Source organism: Camellia sinensis, chromosome 3 (assembly GCF_055761805.1).
Source record: "Camellia sinensis isolate YWXY chromosome 3, ASM5576180v1, whole genome shotgun sequence".
Classification (NCBI taxonomy): Eukaryota; Viridiplantae; Streptophyta; class Magnoliopsida; order Ericales; family Theaceae; genus Camellia; species Camellia sinensis.
Genome location: NC_138963.1, coordinates 148455053 through 148473478, shown reverse-complemented (window position 1 = coordinate 148473478; position 18426 = coordinate 148455053). Strand labels below are relative to the sequence as shown.

Sequence of the window (18426 nt, the reverse complement as noted above, 5' to 3'; positions counted from 1 at the left end):
TGGACTGCTATGCTCAGCAGTGGTTGCTAGTCTTGGTTTTGTTTTTGTGAGGTTTTTGTTTCTTTGGTTAGAAGGTGCAACAACAACAACTTTCAGTGGTTTGGGCCATAATCTGTTGGGATTGTCTATTTCTTAATATGTTTTGGTTTGGGTTTGTGGGCGACCAATTGCTGCTTTCTGTCATTGACCAACAGCAGTGTCATGACCCGAACCCACCTCTATGGATTAAGGTCATAACCAGCCAGTAATCAAGGGATTACATGTAGCCTCAAACCGAATAAAATATACTCCATCAGAGTTAAGGGGCCAAACAGAAGCAACTTAAAAATTTTGTCCATAGAGCTGTGCTTACATGGCACATTATAACATTTCACATATATTCGTTAATAACTCACATCAAAAGGAAATTAACCCAAAGTTCCATACATACGGGATCATTCAAGTCTAAGTCAGTCAAACCCAAAGTTTATATACAAAAGTAGTCTAACGTTTTCGCTAATGTAGCAAAATTATAACAAAAGAACAAAAGAGGCGAAGACAAGTCTCGTGCATGAGACATTTGGGCTGCCTCTTCAAAACCTTGACTGTTTCTCACATATTTCACCGAGGTTGGTTTTGGACATCTCTTGGCTCACCTACATACACATGAGTGAGTGTAAGCGAAAGTCTAGTGAATAATATCAAATAAAGAAAATACATGAATGAAGTTCAAAATAGGTATATATATATCAAACGGCCTTGGGCCCATCTTTAGTTTTATCTAATACATTAGACGGCTTTAAGCCCGAGCACATCAGACGGCCTCTGGCCCATTTCATTCATGTCAAACGGTCTCTGGTCCAATCATTCGCGTCCGACGGCCTTTGGCTCAATCTATCGTATCCGACGGCCTTTGGCCCAATCAATCGTATCAAATGGCCTTTGGCCCAATCATTCATATCCGACGGCCTTTAGCCCAATCATTCATGTTAAACGGCCTTCGGCCCAATCAATTATGTCAAACGGCCTTCGACCCAATCATTTATGTCAAACGGCCTTCGGTCCAATTATTTATGTCAAACGGCCTTTGACCCAATCATTCATGTCAAACGGCCTTCGGCCCAATCAATTGTATCTAACGGCCTTTGGCCCAACCAATATGGCATAACAAATATGTATCCACAATCCAAATTAACAAGCTTATAAGACTCATATAGGAATAAGCAATTGGACAAATAACATACTTCAAAATATCTTTACTAAGATATTACTCATAGTGTTCTGCCGGTGGATTTGTCCTTGTGCTCGACCTTACATAATACACAACACATATGGGTCACAAACGATTCAATCCATTCTTAACTCATACATTCCTCTTAGGTCTCTTTCTTATCTTCTTAGTCCATTTACAATGCTCAATGTATGTCTAAGAGTGTTTAGGAGTGAAAGAGAATGGAAACTAAACATAAAATCATCTCTAAAAAATTTCTGAAACAGGGCTCCCCGCTCGAGCGTGGCTTCTGTCGCTCGAGCGGACCCCTTTGGTTTGCAAAAGAATTGGTTGCCTCACTTTTACACTCGAGCGTGACTTCGGGCGCTTGAGCTGAAAGTCAAACTACGTGGCTTGGCGCTCGAGCGGACATCAATGTCTGCAAAAGTTCTGGGAACTAACATTTTATGCTCGAGCGGCCTTTTTCCCTGCTCGAGCAAACACGCCAAATTCTAGAATTTCCAAAATTGTTCTTGAAGCTCAAACTCAATGTCCAATGGTTCAAAACTCAAGTTTTTGGACATAAAAACATATAAAACACATTACATACTATGAGAACATAACCAATATGAAGTCAACTGTTCAAAATCATGTTCTTATTCCCAAATTAATCAACATTTCTCTTGTATGATCAAAACCCATGCATTCAAACCTCATACAAACTTCATATCTCCATTAATCAAGCATGCATGTTAATTTTTGACTCTAATTCCATTTCAAATGGCTCAAGTGATGCTTACACACATGAAACTCATCAAGACCATACTTGCATGTATGATCCAACACTTAATTTTTCATAATTAACAAGCTACATGTTAGATTATACAATTCATGGCAATTTATGGTAATTCTATGCATGCATGTGCATTCTAACTTCATATTCAACTCAACTCACACTTTTGATTATAATCTAACATCAAATTCTCAAAATTACAACCTCAACTTATGAACCAATGCTTAAACACTCACCTTGGAGTTCCAAGCTCCCAATTTCTAGCTAATTCTTGGAGTTAAGCTTCTAAATTCACAAACTTTGGGCCAATACACACAATTCTCCCTCTTTCTCTCTCTAGAACCGGCCCCCTCTCTCTCTAGAGTGTGATTTCAGCCAAGGAAGAGAAATGAGCTAAAAAACAAGGCTCATAAATGTAAATAGGCTACTTATATATGTTGGCCTAATCAAATTGATTAAGGCTAAGTAATTAAGCCTAATTTAATCGTTCTGAATCTAATTATTTTAATCCGAATCAGTTTTCAATTAAATTTTACCATAGGCTCTAAAAATTACGCCAATCACAATGGCGTAGTCAATTTCAGTTTCAGTAGCCGATAAGACCTTCAATTTTCAGTTCATAATAGTAAGTTCAACAGATTTTCCTACGGTGAACAGATAGAAGTTCAAAATACATATAATCATATAAATGACATCCAAAATCATATTAAAATACATAATCACAATCATAATTAAGATTAATTAGCATAATATGGAATAGGGTTATCACAAGCAGCAACATTGTTTTGGTTGGAGAGTAGCAGTAGCAGCAACATTGACACTGGTGCTGGTTTATTGCTGTATTTTTTCTTTCTTCCTTTGGTCGCTTTTGGTTGGTTTCTCACTAGTCTTAGGTTAAGTGCTAGCATATGATTATGCTTCCTTTGCGGTACCAACTTAGTTGGGATTGTTGAGGTCAACTTTGATGCTCAGTACACTTCCCTACTTTGTTGATGTAAGTTTGGCATGCATATTGCTTTGTTTCATCAATAAAACTTCTTTTTTTGCTGATCAAAATAAAACAAAATTATAACCCTTTACCTATTGTATTGTAAAATTAAAAATAAAAAATTGACAAAAATATTAGTTTCACATCATGTTAATTGAGCACAACACACCTAAAATATGTGTCCAATAGTAAATATTATATCCTATTGATTGATTAAAAAAAAAAAAAAAGTATTCAAAGTTAAATCTATAAAAAAAATTAAAAATATATGTATTTAAAAAAGGAAAGAAAATACACGCATATAAAAGAATACAACTACAGGCCATCGAGAATACACGTCATTATTGTTTTAGTCGTGTAATTAATTATTAGACAATGATTAATTATTAAAAATAAATAGATAACGAATAGAGCCAGCTCTTCATCTCCTTTAACTGATCTAGCAAATAAAAGGCCTCACAAAACGCATTCTTATATATATTTGGCTAACCATGCATGCATTCTTTGTGGATATATACTTCATAATTCTCTCTCTTTCTCTCACCATTGGAGGTTGTCTGTAACATGTTTGGCATAGGAGGTTTATGTAAAGCATATGGATCACTCGTCTCAAAACGACATCACCATCATGACAAGAAGCATCCTTCTCCTAACGAACCCAAGCCCGATCAATCTGATGACAAATTCAAATCAACATTCAAGGTACACATTCATACATTTTTACATGTTCATAGATTTGGATTTGAATCTCAATTTCAAGCAATTCCAAAATTCCTGTAAATTTATTTCTTTTTTCTTTTTTCGTTTTAATGACGAGAACTCAAAACGTCTGAATTTATAGCTCGCCTTGTAATTCACCCCTTAATCAATAGGCTATCCATGCGAAGATATGTTTGAGAAAGGAGCCTAAAACAAAGAACACAAATACAATTGTTGAAATTTAAAATCTTGATATGCAAATAATTTATTATGCATTCCATTGCTTGCCTATAGCTTTCTACGTCGAACATGCATGCATGCAAATGAATATTTGCGTACCCTAATTTCAGGATTTGAACGATCAAAGCAATGAAAGAAGAGCCACAAATTGCGTCGATGATCACTTCAGATCCAACGGCGAGGGAATGCAAGGCGGCGATGATCCGGGATCTCCTAATCATAGGGTCAACAATTACTTTACATCATCGCCATGTCCCTCTCCCTTGTCAAGAAGCTCAAGCCCTAATAATCTCTCAAGAAACTCTTCTCTCTCAAGAAGCACGAGCCGGCGGAGCCGAAACCTGACGCCTGTGGTGGCAGCTGGCCGTCTCTTGAAAAGCATAAGCCGGAAGAATGGCAACAGAACTGCATCCCCCGAAGGAGGCTCACTCTCGAGGAGCTCGAGCCGGAACAACTCCACATCTACTGTCCCTGCAGGCGGAGGAGGTTCACTCTCAAGGAGTGTTTCAAAGCGGAAGGTAATGACACCCATCATGTATTCAAACTCAACAGGGTTGATCAAACCACCAGCAATCGAGAAGAACCTCGAGTGCACCCTTGAGGAGTTCTGCTTTGGAAGCGTCAAGAAGATCATGATCACAAGAGACGTTATAACGAGCAATGGGTTTGTACTTTTTCTGTGCGCGTTGCGTTATTATTTGTGTGGTAAATTATTCACACATGAAAAATAAAGTGAAATCATTTTGCACAAAAAATTGCAAAACAATTAGATCAAAACCAAGGTTGGAAACAAATTAGGCTTTGACTATCTAGGTTTTGCACCAAGTTCATAACCAAGCTTTCAATACCCACTTACTCTTTATAATGTTGTGCATTATTTTTTCTGGGCAGCCAAACAGTAAAAGAAGACGAAGAAATGCTAACAATCAAAGTGAAGCCAGGATGGAAAAAAGGAACAAAAATTACGTTCGAAGGTATGGGAAACGAGACACCTGGCACTGAACCAGCTGACATAATCTTTGTGATTGGAGAGAAAAGGCACCCATTGTTTCGGAGAGAAGGTGACGATTTGGAGTTGGGAGTGGAAATACCGCTGGTGAAAGCTCTTACTGGCTGCAACATTTCTGTCCCTCTGTTAGGTGGGGAGAAGATGAACTTGACGATCGACGATATCATACAGCCTGGCTATGAAAAGATCATTGCAGGGCAGGGCATGCCAAAGCCGAACGAGGAAGGAAACAGAGGAAACTTGATAATCAAATTCCTAGTTCAGTTTCCTACAGAACTGACAGACGAACAACGAGCCAATGTTTTTCAAATTTTACAGGATTCTTGTTGACCATGAATTGGGTTCTATACCTAGCAAATTCAATATATTTCATTGTAAAATATATATGTAAAAGATTATAAACAGAGTCATACAATACTTTGTAAATTAGATGCCCAGCCATGTATTAGAATTTTAACTGGTGTGCTAGATTGACAAAGATAAACGATAGTACTTGATCAAAGAACACATTTTAATTTTATTACCGAGGTTTGCATCTACAGAAAGATTCTATGGCCCCAGCATTGTGTGTTTTTTATGAAATAAAAACCAATACAACATATATATTGTTGCCACTTGTGTACTAAACAAATTGATGCCAGCTACAACTGTTTTCCATTTTCATTTCTTGGAAAACACTAAACTTGTTTTAGTAAATTGTTTTTGAGAACTTTTTTTTTAACTAGGGTGTTTTCTAACTTTTCATTGTTTTTATTTCCGAGGACTGAAAATTTTAAACAAACAAAAGACTCTCATCCCCTCCTAGAAGATTTTCAAAGAAAATTAAGAGTTCATAAAGGTAGACAATTTCATTTTCTTTATTAATATCTACAAATTTGTTCAAATGGGGACATGAGAAGAAAAAAAGAAAAAAAAAAACAAAGGAAATATCAACCCTTGAGTACTTCAAATTTTAATAAACTGGCAAAACATACAAAGAGCTAAAGAAAACTTGCAATTAGGCACAGCCACAATACATGATTATACCTGTGTATCCAAATGTACTGCCGGTTAAAGAGCTTTTCGTAATCTTATTCTTGAACCAATGTATTGAACCTTTCACCACCCAAGTAAAGCACGAATAATGCCGATGATATTACCGCTTAGAAGAGCCCTTAGTAATCTTAGTTTAGCGGGTGTGTATGGGGGGTACCTTGCAGATGCATCACCAGCAAAGCTTCGGTACAGCACTGCCTTCTTATGAGTAAAAGTATCGAAAGAAAATTTTCCATGGTACGCACCCATTCCGCTTTCCCCAACTCCTCCGAATGGTAAATAAGGGTTTGCAAGCTGCATCATCAAGTTTTTTAATGCATTTTAGGTCCTCGATCAATTCAGAATGAGAAAACAAATTTAAAATGGAACATAAACATGTAGATCGAAACAACTCCCAAACTTATGAAACTTACATAAAGAGGTTCAATATGCGTTATTCTTTTTAAATGCAGTGCTCTTCACTTGAAGTAGATTCATTTTTACACTTCTATTTCAAATTTTCCCTAAGATTCCAACCAAAACTTTTGTCAAGCGGCTTCTTAGTGCCCCACGGCATTAAGTGTTAATGCCAACACTTATGTATAGGCCATTGCTCAGTGCAATGATAAAAAGCTAAGACAAAATAGCATGAGCAACTTCATGCAAATAATGCCAAATTAAACCTCCACAATTTAGCCCTCGCTGCATTTCATAGTAGTTTTTTTTAATTATTTTTTATTTTATTTTAAAGAGCATGGATCCACGTGAGGTAGCAGCACTGGAGATGTCATCTATCATGAGACATGACCCTCCACGAAAGTTTATATGCTTGCACTCATGAATGCAGGTCTCTATATGCAAATGTAAACGATTTTATTTATGGTATGATTTCGGGAAAGAATAACCACATGTAGAGCAATGTCATTGATGAGCAAACCCCCTGCAGAGACATTTCTCACAAACTCCTCCTTGAGCTTCTTGTCGTTGGTAAATAAATATGCTGCAAGTGGCTTTTCTTTGGAATTGACCATATTGAAACTGTCTTCCAGACTGTCAACCTGAACAAACCAACAGAATTTCACTATATTTTACGACTTCATTAAAAGCTGAAGAACCAAAACAGCAATCAAACAACATATATCTTTTGTTTCCATGTTTACTTTCTACAGAGGCCATATTCCCAGCCAAGAATTTATGGTTCAGACAGCGACCACCTAAATTTTTTTTTGCAATACATATGCTTTTACCACTGGCCTCCTTGTATATAAGTTTATATCGAGTCCATGACAAAGGCTGCTTAAACTTCTCATGTTTACCAAAGGGGATGCTTGTTTTCTATTACTACAGTTTCTCTTAAAAAATCATATGGAAGTTATGTCTGCCACTTTTGCTCAGTGTCAGAGAGATTACTACATCAGCACTGATGATGCCAAATGTCTCCTGTTTTGGAAGAACTAAATAAACAGGCTTTTTGCTGAAAAAGCCAAAACCTTTTTTATTTTTTTATTTTTTGTTGATCTGGTTAATTGTTAGATTAGCTCTGAGGAGTGGAACTCCCAACCCCTCACTTGCAAGCACATAAATGCTGCTTTCATGCCACTAGGCCTGTTTGAGATGGCTTCTCCATAAAAATCAGCTTTTTTAGCAAATTTGTGAAGACGCAATTTTACCCTCAATACTTTCAGAAATTCCAGTGTCCCTACAAGGGCTCCATAACACTAGAAGGGTAATATGTTAATTTATCACCAAAAACCAAGTTTGAAAAGACCCCCCAAAATGAATTTTTTAGCAATTACTAATGCATCAGTTTGTTTAGATTCTAAGAAAGCTACTAAAAAAATATCTCCAATAATTTTCTTCGTCTTTTCTATCATAAGTATATTCCATAAAACAATGAAAACTCACTGAATGGTCTGTCTAGATTTTTACCGTGACAATGGGAAGCAGAGGACCAAATATCTCCTCATTCATGATAAGAGAGTCTTCTGGAGCATCCAGCAAAATGGTTGGAGAAATCTTTCTGCAACAATGGAATTAATCATGAATGATACAAAAGGTTCATCCCATTAAACTTAATCAAACTATAGAACTAGGTAAACAGTGAACAAATAAGCAGTAATACTCACAGGTGGTTTTGGTCCCTCTGACCTCCATGGACTATCTTTCCAGAAATCTTATCATCATCCAAGAGCTTCTCTAAGCGAGCAAAATGGTTGGAACTCACAATGCAAGACAAGTCTTCTGATTTCAATGGATCATTGCCATAGAACTTTTCCAACTCAACTTTCAGAGCATCTATCTGGAGAATGAGTTGCATAATAGGCAAAAATATAACGGGTGATATCTGCATATATAATGATACCATATTTCTTCACATAAGGCCAACCTTACCAATTTTGGAGCAAAATCTTTTGTTGTTATAATGTGATCCGCAGAAACGCATGCTTGCCCATTATTTAGTCCCCACTTGCCTGCTATAATCCGCCTTGTCGTGACCTTGGAAATTCAGAAAATTTTATGTTAGCACATTCCACAGAAAGTTGGCAATCATGGCACCATAATTTGCAACAAGAATTTGGCACCGTAAGTCAGGTTGCTGAAGGAAAGGAAAGACCTATACTTTCAAATTGGTGTTGGAATCAACAAAAACAGGACATTTTCCTCCAAGCTCCAAAGCAACAGGTGTAAGATGCTTTGCCGCAGCAGCCAACACAATGCGTCCCACTTTTCCATTGCCTACAAAGATATTAGTTTGATTATATATAACATTACACAACAATTTAAGAGATATTACATAAATTATAAACAGCATCAAGCATAAAAATTCCCACTATTCAAGGCCAATGTCGTCTGCATCCATATGATTATTCTAGTGCAAAGCTTACTTGGCATGGTAATACAAGTTAGCAACACAACACTGTGTACCAATATTCACCACTCTCTCTCTCTCTCTCTCTCTCTCTCTCTCTCTCTCTCTGTATTTACATATAAATATTTCAACCTACAACCATAAAGAATGTGTCATTCTAGCACAACCTCTACAATCACAACTTTCACAACCAAAACCACTTCACCCTACTCCTCAACCACCCTTGCCACTTCATGGACCAGCATGTTGGCCAGAAGGAATGATGCACTCATTTCCTTATGAAGTCAGAATAAATAACGGACTGTGTCATATATAATCCAATATGAGAGAATAATCACCACCCATCAAATTGACCAACCACCTCCTACTGCAAGCAGGCCACAAACACAAAATCCCTATTCAAACACCCTACCTCATTCACAGTAAACCACCGCATCCACCATTGTTTATTTCCAATTACTTTCATCTCAGTGCTTTCAGAAATTTTTAAAATTCTTTGCAGAAATTGATCAGGTATGAAGTCAGCAAGGCATTCTAATGGTGGTAAGAGAGACTTGGAAGCTATAGTAGTAGTGAATGTTGGATGGTTCAATTGGACACAAAATGGTGGCGATCAGTAATGTTAGTAAAGTGATGGTCAGGTAATTGTTGGTTTTGATGGTGATCAGTGGTTTTTGGCTATCTGGGTGTTTGTAGCTCTACTAATACGTGAGGTTCTGGGAATGTCAAAAGGTTTTTATGTGATGTTGCTGAGAGAGAGAGAGAGAGAGAGAGAGTGGTAATGCCCTATTGGATGGTAGGTTCTAGCAGTTATAATTTCTAGACTTAATTAAGACTCCATAAAGGACACAATAACATACAGCAAATAACAACCCATATCCAGCAAATAACAAAATTATCAAAATTCTCCAAACTACTAATACTTAATATAGTTATATGAAATCTGTCCAGCAGCAAACTAAATTGAAATGAATATAAATAAAGACTCAAAATTATTCCAAAACTTCACTCCATGATGCCCAAAACATGCTCTGCATGAAATTCCATAAATGATGGATTTGGTAAGAACCTGTGTAAAATATTTTATCCCACTTTTGCTCCAGTAGTGCAGATGTTTCAGGAACTGCCCCTTCAACAACTTTTACTGCAGAGCTGTCCATATATTCCCCTACTAATTTTGCAAGCAGTGAGGATGTGGCTGGAGAAATTTCCGATGGTTTCAAAACCACGGCATTGCCAGCTGCAATAGCTCCAATGACTGGATCAAGAGATAACACTGAAAAAGAAAGATCACAAAAAAAGAAAGAAGTTACTGCTAGTCCTTAATCTTGTTCTCATAGTTGTCAAATCGGGATTCGTATCGTGAATCGAAATGGCCTCGTACCGAATCGTGAATCGAATCGAATCGTGAATCGTAAATATTCGGTCACTTTTTCTAAATTACTTAAAAACATATATCTACACATTTAGATGTTAAATATATCTTATAAATATAAAATATTTAGACTTAAATCAACAAAAATGTTATTTTGAATGATAATCACGTAATTTAATAGGTAAGAAGTTAACAAAGATTCCTATGTAAAATCACTATCTTACCTTTTTTTTATTTTTTAGATATTTTTTATCAACCATTCTTAATAAAGATAATAACCAAATAGACAAACTATTAATTTCTAAAGTAACAATAGTTAACAACGATATTGATATTTGGATAATAAGCATATATACTTTTCTAAATAAGAGTGAACAAATAATAAGAAAGAATTATTTAGTATATTTTATTTTAAAGCCTAAAACATTTTAAAAAGTAAAACTGACCTCACATATGTAATATTCAATTTAATAAAATAGTAATAGATAATTCATAGTGTAACTTTAGTCTTAAACATCTTTAGAAGATATATTACAATTTTTTGAAGGGGAAAAAAATGAGAAGAAAAGTTAAAAATATGTTAGGTCTGACTAAATCTGATTGAATCCTATAAAAAACTCCATGATCACTAAAATAACAACAAATCATATATATATGTTGTTTATTTTGGTATTAAATGTTATTAGAAGTTGTATTATGTCATTTTCACTAAAAAGATAGAAAAAATGAGTTGAAAACAATAATTTCAAAAATTGCATGAATCGTAAAAAGTGAATCGAATCGTGAATCGATTGTGAATCGTGTGATTCACTTGAGATTCACTTCCAAAATAGATTCACTCATAGATTCGTATCGATTTTGCAAAAATTGCGTATCGAATCGTGAATCGAATCGTGAATCGTAAGATTCTGATAACAGAGCTTGTTCTTACAAAATAACTGATTCAAAAACCCAGACACTTATCATAACAAGAAAAAATCAGTTTGTCAAAATCTATAACAATGATAAACAAAACTTGCATGAGCCAAGACAAGAAATGCATTTCAGACAGAAAATAAGGAATTTATCAAAAAGCTTTGTACAGGAAATCAGCAGCCCTCATTGTTCATTTACAAGTACCAAGTGCTACGAACTTTACCACAGGTTGAAAATACTTGAAACAAGGTTGGATGAAAGTTTTTCATGAGAACTGTCTGATGCCCAAAATAATGAATTCTCAAATTAATGTAATGGGTATTGAAAACTTCAGAGCACTTAAAGGGCTAACTGAAATACTAAAACAAAGCATCCAGCAAGAGGGATTCATTCAAGGTTTAAGCCAAAAACCATTCATCCTATTTTAACAAAAGAACAAGACAATTTAATCTAACATGATTTAAATCCAAATTGAATGAATGATAGGAAAATACATTAATTAGTGTACCAATCTGCACAAAGAAAGACAGGAAAGTCTTACCTTCTTTTTGGCCAAGTGAAGGTGAAAGCCTTATCAGACATATATCTCAAGCACATAGGAAAAGTAGAGAGTAAACTATAAGTTTTGGAGAACTTACGTATAGGGACATTTGCCCTGTTTTAGCTCATTCAAATTGCTAATAATAACGAGGACTATAATTCAGTGAGCCAAACAATAGCTGTAATATACAATATTTCAAATTTTATATAACAAGTTAACACCAACCAATATTTATAGCCTGGAGAATTACGTCTTACCGTCAACATGAATGAGAAGTTTAAAGCTTAATGGTTAAGTCTATTTTCTCATACAAATAATCACACATTTGGCAACTTGATAAATGGCAGTAAGATACAAGTTTACATGCAGTATTAAAACAGATATTACACTTCCTGTGCAAGTGGTAACTGTACATTTGTTATCTATAAATAAACACAACTGCATTGTGATGCTCCTTGATTTTATAAGAAGATTTATAACTCTCAAGATATTCCCGCAATATTCCTAACTGAAGATGAGGGTTCTAACTGCAAAAATAAAAATGGAGATTAAACACCAAAAACTTGGCAACAGCTGTGATTGGTCAAAGGATTATGTACACGATATGAACCAGTAAGTGTGGGATTCTTCTCCTTTCAAGTTACAATCTAGACAAAGGGCAGGACTATGAAGAATCAACTGTAGATATCTCACACGTGTTGCCTTTAGATAGTAGAAGATTTTTGATAGACTGAGAATGTACCAGAGCGGCAGGATACATTAATTTTGGGCTAACTGCTAGTGTTAAGTGACCAAAGGTAACAATTGGAAATTTAGTTAAAACTTATGCTAAACATAGATTTGGACATCATACATGGAAATATAGGATATTTTCTGTCAACCAAAACAGAGATGCAACGGCCACTCAGGTTCCAGCAAGACCAGCATGTTGAGTTTTAAAACAGCATACATTAACTTTGGACTCAATGTACCTTTTCAAAGCTTATAAGCTTCTTGGTTAAAGAAGACTTGTTTACAGAATTGGTACATGTGGCTTCAATGAATACAGTCAGTGTTTTCATATGTGCAGCTAACAGCCTATCAGAAGGAAGACTTACTTTTTGGTTCTCCTCTAAATGCTGAATTTATATTTCTGTCTTGAAAGTTAAAAATCTCTAGGGTAATGATTTCAGATAACAAAAGTTCGACCTTTTATAACACATTGAGACTCGGGAAAATGATTTGAGCCCCAACCATAACCCATAAAGGAAGTCCTAAGAAGCATGGACGCGGACGCATGAAACAACACGGACACGCTGACATGAAAAACATTTTTTAAAATGTAGACATGACACATAGGGACACATGTAAAATATATAATTGAATAATGCTTGGGACCCCCTTTTGGGGGTCACCCCCTCACCCCCCTTTGCCACGTGGCGGGTGGTGATTGGAGGAGCAGGAAAAAAAAGAAAAAGAAAAAGAAAATATAACCAATGAGAGAGAGAGGGGGTCAAAGGGGGTGGGAGGAAAAGGGGGGATGAATCATTGTTGTATATAATTATATATATTTATTATATGCCATATATAAGAATAACTAACCATTATATGTCATGTATATGAATATTTAGGTCAAGGATAACAATATTTGAAGTCTAAAAAAGGAAAATAAGTATGAATTTACATTGTTTTTATTTTATCATTGAATTTTATGTTAATTCACACTTGTAATGAATTTATGTACGTCTTAGCATTTGGAAGGTCTAATGAGTGTTGAGTCATATGTCAGTGTCCGACACAGTATCAAACATGTCATGTTACCTTCTTAGAAGTGCCCATTGTTCTTAGAGGAAGTCAATCATAGTTTTTCAGCTCAATTAGACAGTCCACAGAGCCGCAAAAAAGGAAAAAATAAAATACATTAAATATATAACATTAAATAACAAAAAAATAAAAATAGAGATGGTACACCCATGTTGATTAAAAATTATAAACATTTCTAATTTGAATTTTAGAATGAAATATAAGACACAGGATGTATATACTGGCCCCAAAAAAAAAAAAGTAAAACAGCAAAGAAAGAAAAAATAAAAAAAGTTTGGACATTTTCACATGCAGTGAAATTGCTTCATGATTGAGAACCTAAAAACTTTGAACCGGGACAGGTCAAAGGTACCAGCAGTTCAAGTGTTTGATCCAGTCCATGTTTAGAAAAACAGAATCAGACTTTGTTTGGCAGCACTGCCATAGCATGCATCACTCTTTGCCTGACACCTCATCAGGGTGAACAAGATCGGACCACAACAATACATAGAGTAAATATGATCATTCATTTTTTTATTGGTTTCATCTCTAGAAATGCTCAGGGGACTGTCTGACAAAAACTTCCAAAAGATACTGACTAGAAAATGTGCAATGTAGTAGTCAGCTGAAGGTCCTTGGGTTTAGTTTAAAAAATTAAAATAAAATAAAAAAGAGGCAACATAAAAAAGTGAAGACACAAGAATTATTATAAAGGTCACTGAACAATATTTTTCCCTTGTTTGATAATTACAACGAATCTAGAATAGATAGTCAACAATTTTACTGCTTTAATCCTATTCAAAGGTTTTGGTTATTGCAAGTGGTTAAAATCTAACATATTCTAAATCATACAAGGAATTCACTTCAGGGTCATAGATAAACAAATTATCTGCCACAGAGCAAAGAAGATTCACCAAGTCAATTATGACAGGTGAACACCAAAAGAACATTCCTTGGTCAGACGCAACAGGGCTAACAAGCCTAGCATAAAATAGCACCAACTTCTCAGCCTCAATCCTATTTAAGGTTCATGGATCTAACATATTCTAAATTATACAAGAAATTCACTTCAGGGTCATAGACAAACAAATTATCTGCAATAGAGCAAAGAAGATTCACCAAGTCAATTATGAGAGGTGAACACCAAAAGAATATTCCTTGGTTAGATGCCACAGGGCTAGCAAGACTAGCATAAAATAGCACCAACTTCTCTTCCTCAATCCTATTAAAGGTTCGTGGATCCTGAAAGCAACCAAAATCACACAATTCTTGATGGCTCCAAGACGGGGGATATTTGTCTCACATTTCTAATAAGTGACAAACTAATTAATGCACAAATAAATGGTAGTGTCTTCTTTCCACATAAAAGTAAAGAGATGCCCAACAAAGAGAAGGAAGAAAATAAGGATTATGATAATGATGAGGATGGTAACACCAAAGAAATGCAGCCCAGAAGTGCAGATAATGTATTACCAATTTGCTTTCAGGCCATGAATTTGATACAATGCCAACAGAAAAGATGAAAGAACACATAAGCACCAGTGGACGTTTATGAATATTACATGAAACAAACAATTGCAAAAGGGGAATGAATATTCAACCATCATGCAAATCATAATTTTTCTCTTTTGCTCTTTTTTTTGGGACAAGGAAAATATAATATGTAAGTTGGCTACTGAAGGATAATAAAGATGCAAGGAACTTGACATACAGAAAGGATAGTTCCATGCTGATATCACCAATACGACACCTAATGGCTCTGGAAACACTTCTGCTGATGAAGGAAAAGTGGTTATTGAGGTTTTAACCTGAAAAATATGACAAGATTTGCATTATATCATGCTGACCGAATGACTATCAATACAACATGGTATGTAATAGCTTCCGGTGTAGGTCTATAAACAAATTACCTTTTCCGGCATCATCCAACGTTTTAGATCTTTAATTGTGAATTCGCATGAGGACTTAAACATAGCGATCTGATTCATAAAAAATGTCCATCAAATTCGGAGGATGAAAACATTAAACAAAATAATTATAAAACAGGCACGAATATATTACATTTAGAAGTTCCATACAAAAGAAGTTATTGCAACAAAACCTTCACAAGAGTAAGTGAGTTTTCTATATAGTGACTTCTTCCTCAACTTGATATAAACCATTAACTATTTACAAAGTTTTGTTCAATAACAAAACAATACATGGCACTAATTAAAATCTTTAATATTAATTAAACTAGGCTTTCCAATTCTTATCAAATATCACATTAAAGGTTGAATGTGGGAAGTGTCTAAAGGCAGAGGAATAAATTGGTTTAAATAGAAGTGGTGTCCACAACCAATAAGAAACTGCAAACATCAAGTCAAAGTTACTGAAATACTGTTAACCCCAAGGGGTTGGCCTAATATGTTCAGCTTGGAGGCTGGGGTGTGCTCCCTCTAGGTCTCAGGCTCAACTCTCACCCTTGAGTTGGTCTAATGGGTGCAGCTTGAAGGTTGGGGATGCGCTCCATCGAGGTCTCAGGCTCAACGCCCATTAGGTGTTATCAACTCCTTGGGGCCATGCCCGCGGACTCTTCCTGAGGTTTGTCTGATCTATATGGAGGGAGCACTTTGCGTGGGTCCTGGGATTAGTCGAGGTGCACGTAAACTGGCCCGGACATCCGGTCATAAAAAAAAAAAAAAAAAGTTACTGAAATATTATTTCTCCCTAGTGCCTTCATACGTGAAGCAAACTCTCCTACAATTTGGAAGGCTTAACAACAAATATTGACAACATTTCAAATCATTCATTATTCCTCAAATTTTGTGTCCTTTTCATATGACAAAGAAACCAAAATATAGTAGAATCGTTAGAAATTCAGAAATAGCATATATTAGCAATGGAAAATGCATGAGACCCCCAGTGGGGGTACTGGGGGTCTCTCCTGATTGGTCCAAAAAAAATTATTATTATTATTATTATTATTATTATTTTTTTTTTCATCCATTGCCAGCCCCCCACATGGAGGTGGGGGTGCTGGGGGTCCCAGCAGGGCCGATTAGCAATTTACATATAATGATTGGATTATGGGAAATTCAATATTAATTCTTGACAAAACTAATTGTAGTGCACTACTTACAAAAGTGCTTCCCTCAATAATTTTCTTCAAATTATTCCCAATATTTTTTTCCCAACTAGACATGCTATGCGGATTGACTTAATCATGCCTCATACCTTCCAACCAACATTGGATCTCTCACTGATCCTAAGGCGGAGTAAACCCAGATTCTGAAACGTCAGGTTCTTTCATTCTTAACTGAAGGAACTGTTAGAGCCACCAAAATCAGTCAAACTATATTTTAGGTGCAGTCAAGATGGATGGACCACAAATTTATATTGCCAAGGCATTTAACTTGTAGAACCCACCCCACGGGTTTGTTCTAAGCAATTAATAACTACCCAATTTGAGACATACCTAAAGGTTACCCAACTTTTTGTTATAGAAAGCTGATGTAGGTGTGTAATAAATGCTCTTACCAGATCTACAAACAAATTCTTCATGTCTCATATAAAGGCTGCTATGGAAACAATTCCATGCTTACATCCTGCTTGTCCTGACAGCTCACAGTACTCTTACATAGAGATAGTACACATGACAAAATTTGTTCCCCAGAAAAATTCAACATGGGTTGTGTAGAAAGCAAATCAAAACTACAACAAAACAATAATATGATCAAGAAAAATCAAGTTATTTTAGCATCAACATGGACAGAGGGAATTATCTGAACATCAAAACTTAGGAAAAATCATCAATTGCATAATGACAAAACATATTGTCATCAAAAGACAGACCGAGTCTATCAACGCAGTCATTGAAGAAATTCCACAACTATGTCGCACCAATAAACAAACTCAAAAATTAACTAAAAAATTGGCCAATTTAGATCTCGAATAAGAGAAATGAGAATTACATCTCAACTAATTATACGAATTGAACAAGCACAGAACACCAGACCTTATCTAGTAGGTAAGCAAGACAACTACGAAAGCATAAGAACGATCTGAGATAGTTAGGGGGGAAAAAAAACAATTTCAAACTCCAGATCAAAATTATTCACAAGGTGAATTCAACCAACAAATACTACCTTTCATTTTGATCTCAGTACCCTTACTTCAGAAGCGAAATTGCACCAGCGATGAATATACCGATACATATAGATATTCATATATACAGAATCTAATGGATTTGAAAAGCTTGAAATCGATGAAAATTGAGAGAGAGAGAGAGAGAGAGAGAGAGAGAGAGAGAGTGAGAGAGGGAGAGAGAGAGACCTCGGAGACATATGCTTCGAGCGGAGGTTTGGAGAGGTCGGAGCGAAGAGCGTCGATGATGTCTTGCTCGTGATCATTGGCTAATTTCAAGAGATTCTTCAACTGCGAGATTCTCCATTCGTAGCTCTTGGTCTTGCAGGTGGAAAACGTGCCTCTGAGTTGGTTCACCAGCGTCCTTGCAGCTTGCGTATCGAACACCTCATCTTCAGACGCCATTACCAATACACTCCCACAACAACCGCTGCAGATATAGATATATATCTAGAGAGAGAGCAGAAACGACTGTGGATATAGAGAGAGAAGTATATGTGTGTGTGTATATATATATATATATATAGAGAGAGAGAGAGAGAGAGAGAGAGAGAGAGGGATATCCTCAAAGACGGGGACAAAACGACGAGTTGTTTTGCACGCACTGCATTCGAGCGTGGGGTTCTCCCTAGTTGGCTTGGCTTTACCAAATTATTACTCCCCGCTCAACTCCCACGCACTGCATTCGAGCGTGGGATATCCTTCTTGAGAATCTAACTTTTTTTTGTAAGGCTTCGTTTGGGAAGCCAAAAATCAAGTTTTTTTTTTTGGGGCTAAAATGGTCACAAGAAATAAAATAAAATTTTTAATTTAATAAGATAAAATATTACATTTAACTCATGATAATTCCTCTTACAGAAAAATCAAATAATTCACTAAATCCTTTC

General features: G+C 35.9%; 2 protein-coding genes across 5 annotated transcripts; one reads left to right on the top strand and one right to left on the bottom strand.

Annotated features, from left to right (window-relative positions):
• Window positions 1–312: 312 nt before the first annotated feature.
• On the bottom strand, window positions 313–18202 carry LOC114298736 (aldehyde dehydrogenase family 3 member H1-like). Of its 4 annotated transcripts, none has more exons than XR_014364619.1 (11): window positions 17729–18202; window positions 15325–15393; window positions 15126–15222; window positions 9871–10077; window positions 8553–8668; window positions 8324–8428; window positions 8059–8231; window positions 7862–7952; window positions 6841–6990; window positions 5945–6247; window positions 313–635 (listed from the first exon to the last, which is right to left on the bottom strand). XR_014364619.1 is itself a non-coding variant. In XM_028243349.2 (10 exons), exons 1-10 carry the CDS (start codon window positions 17942–17944, stop codon window positions 6017–6019), a joined length of 1455 nt encoding a protein of 484 aa, XP_028099150.2. In that variant the 5' UTR covers window positions 17945–18202; the 3' UTR covers window positions 5748–6016. The 4 variants fall into 4 exon arrangements, 1 of the variants encoding a protein (XP_028099150.2); XR_014364618.1 differs by lacking the exon at window positions 313–635 and adding an exon at window positions 3221–3643; XR_014364620.1 differs by lacking the exon at window positions 313–635 and adding an exon at window positions 4740–5268.
• LOC114298737 (uncharacterized) lies at window positions 4431–5248 on the top strand. The gene is made up of 2 exons (XM_082918483.1): window positions 4431–4573; window positions 4801–5248. Exons 1-2 carry the CDS (start codon window positions 4431–4433, stop codon window positions 5246–5248), a joined length of 591 nt encoding a protein of 196 aa, XP_082774609.1.
• Window positions 18203–18426: the final 224 nt, after the last annotated feature.

What these genes read in the sequence shown, in the direction of transcription:
- LOC114298736 (XM_028243349.2), bottom strand. Translation starts at nt 17,944, where the DNA reads ATGGCGTCTGAAGATGAGGTGTTCGATACGCAAGCTGCAAGGACGCTG. An exon ending in TCGAAGCATATGTCTCCGAG is followed by an intron (nt 15,394 to 17,728) that starts GTCTCTCTCTCT and finishes TTTATGAATCAG; the next exon opens with ATCGCTATGTTTAAGTCCTC. An exon ending in GTTGGATGATGCCGGAAAAG is followed by an intron (nt 15,223 to 15,324) that starts GTAATTTGTTTA and finishes CATATTTTTCAG; the next exon opens with GTTAAAACCTCAATAACCAC.
- LOC114298737 (XM_082918483.1), top strand. Translation starts at nt 4,431, where the DNA reads ATGACACCCATCATGTATTCAAACTCAACAGGGTTGATCAAACCACCA. An exon ending in GACGTTATAACGAGCAATGG is followed by an intron (nt 4,574 to 4,800) that starts GTTTGTACTTTT and finishes TTTTCTGGGCAG; the next exon opens with CCAAACAGTAAAAGAAGACG.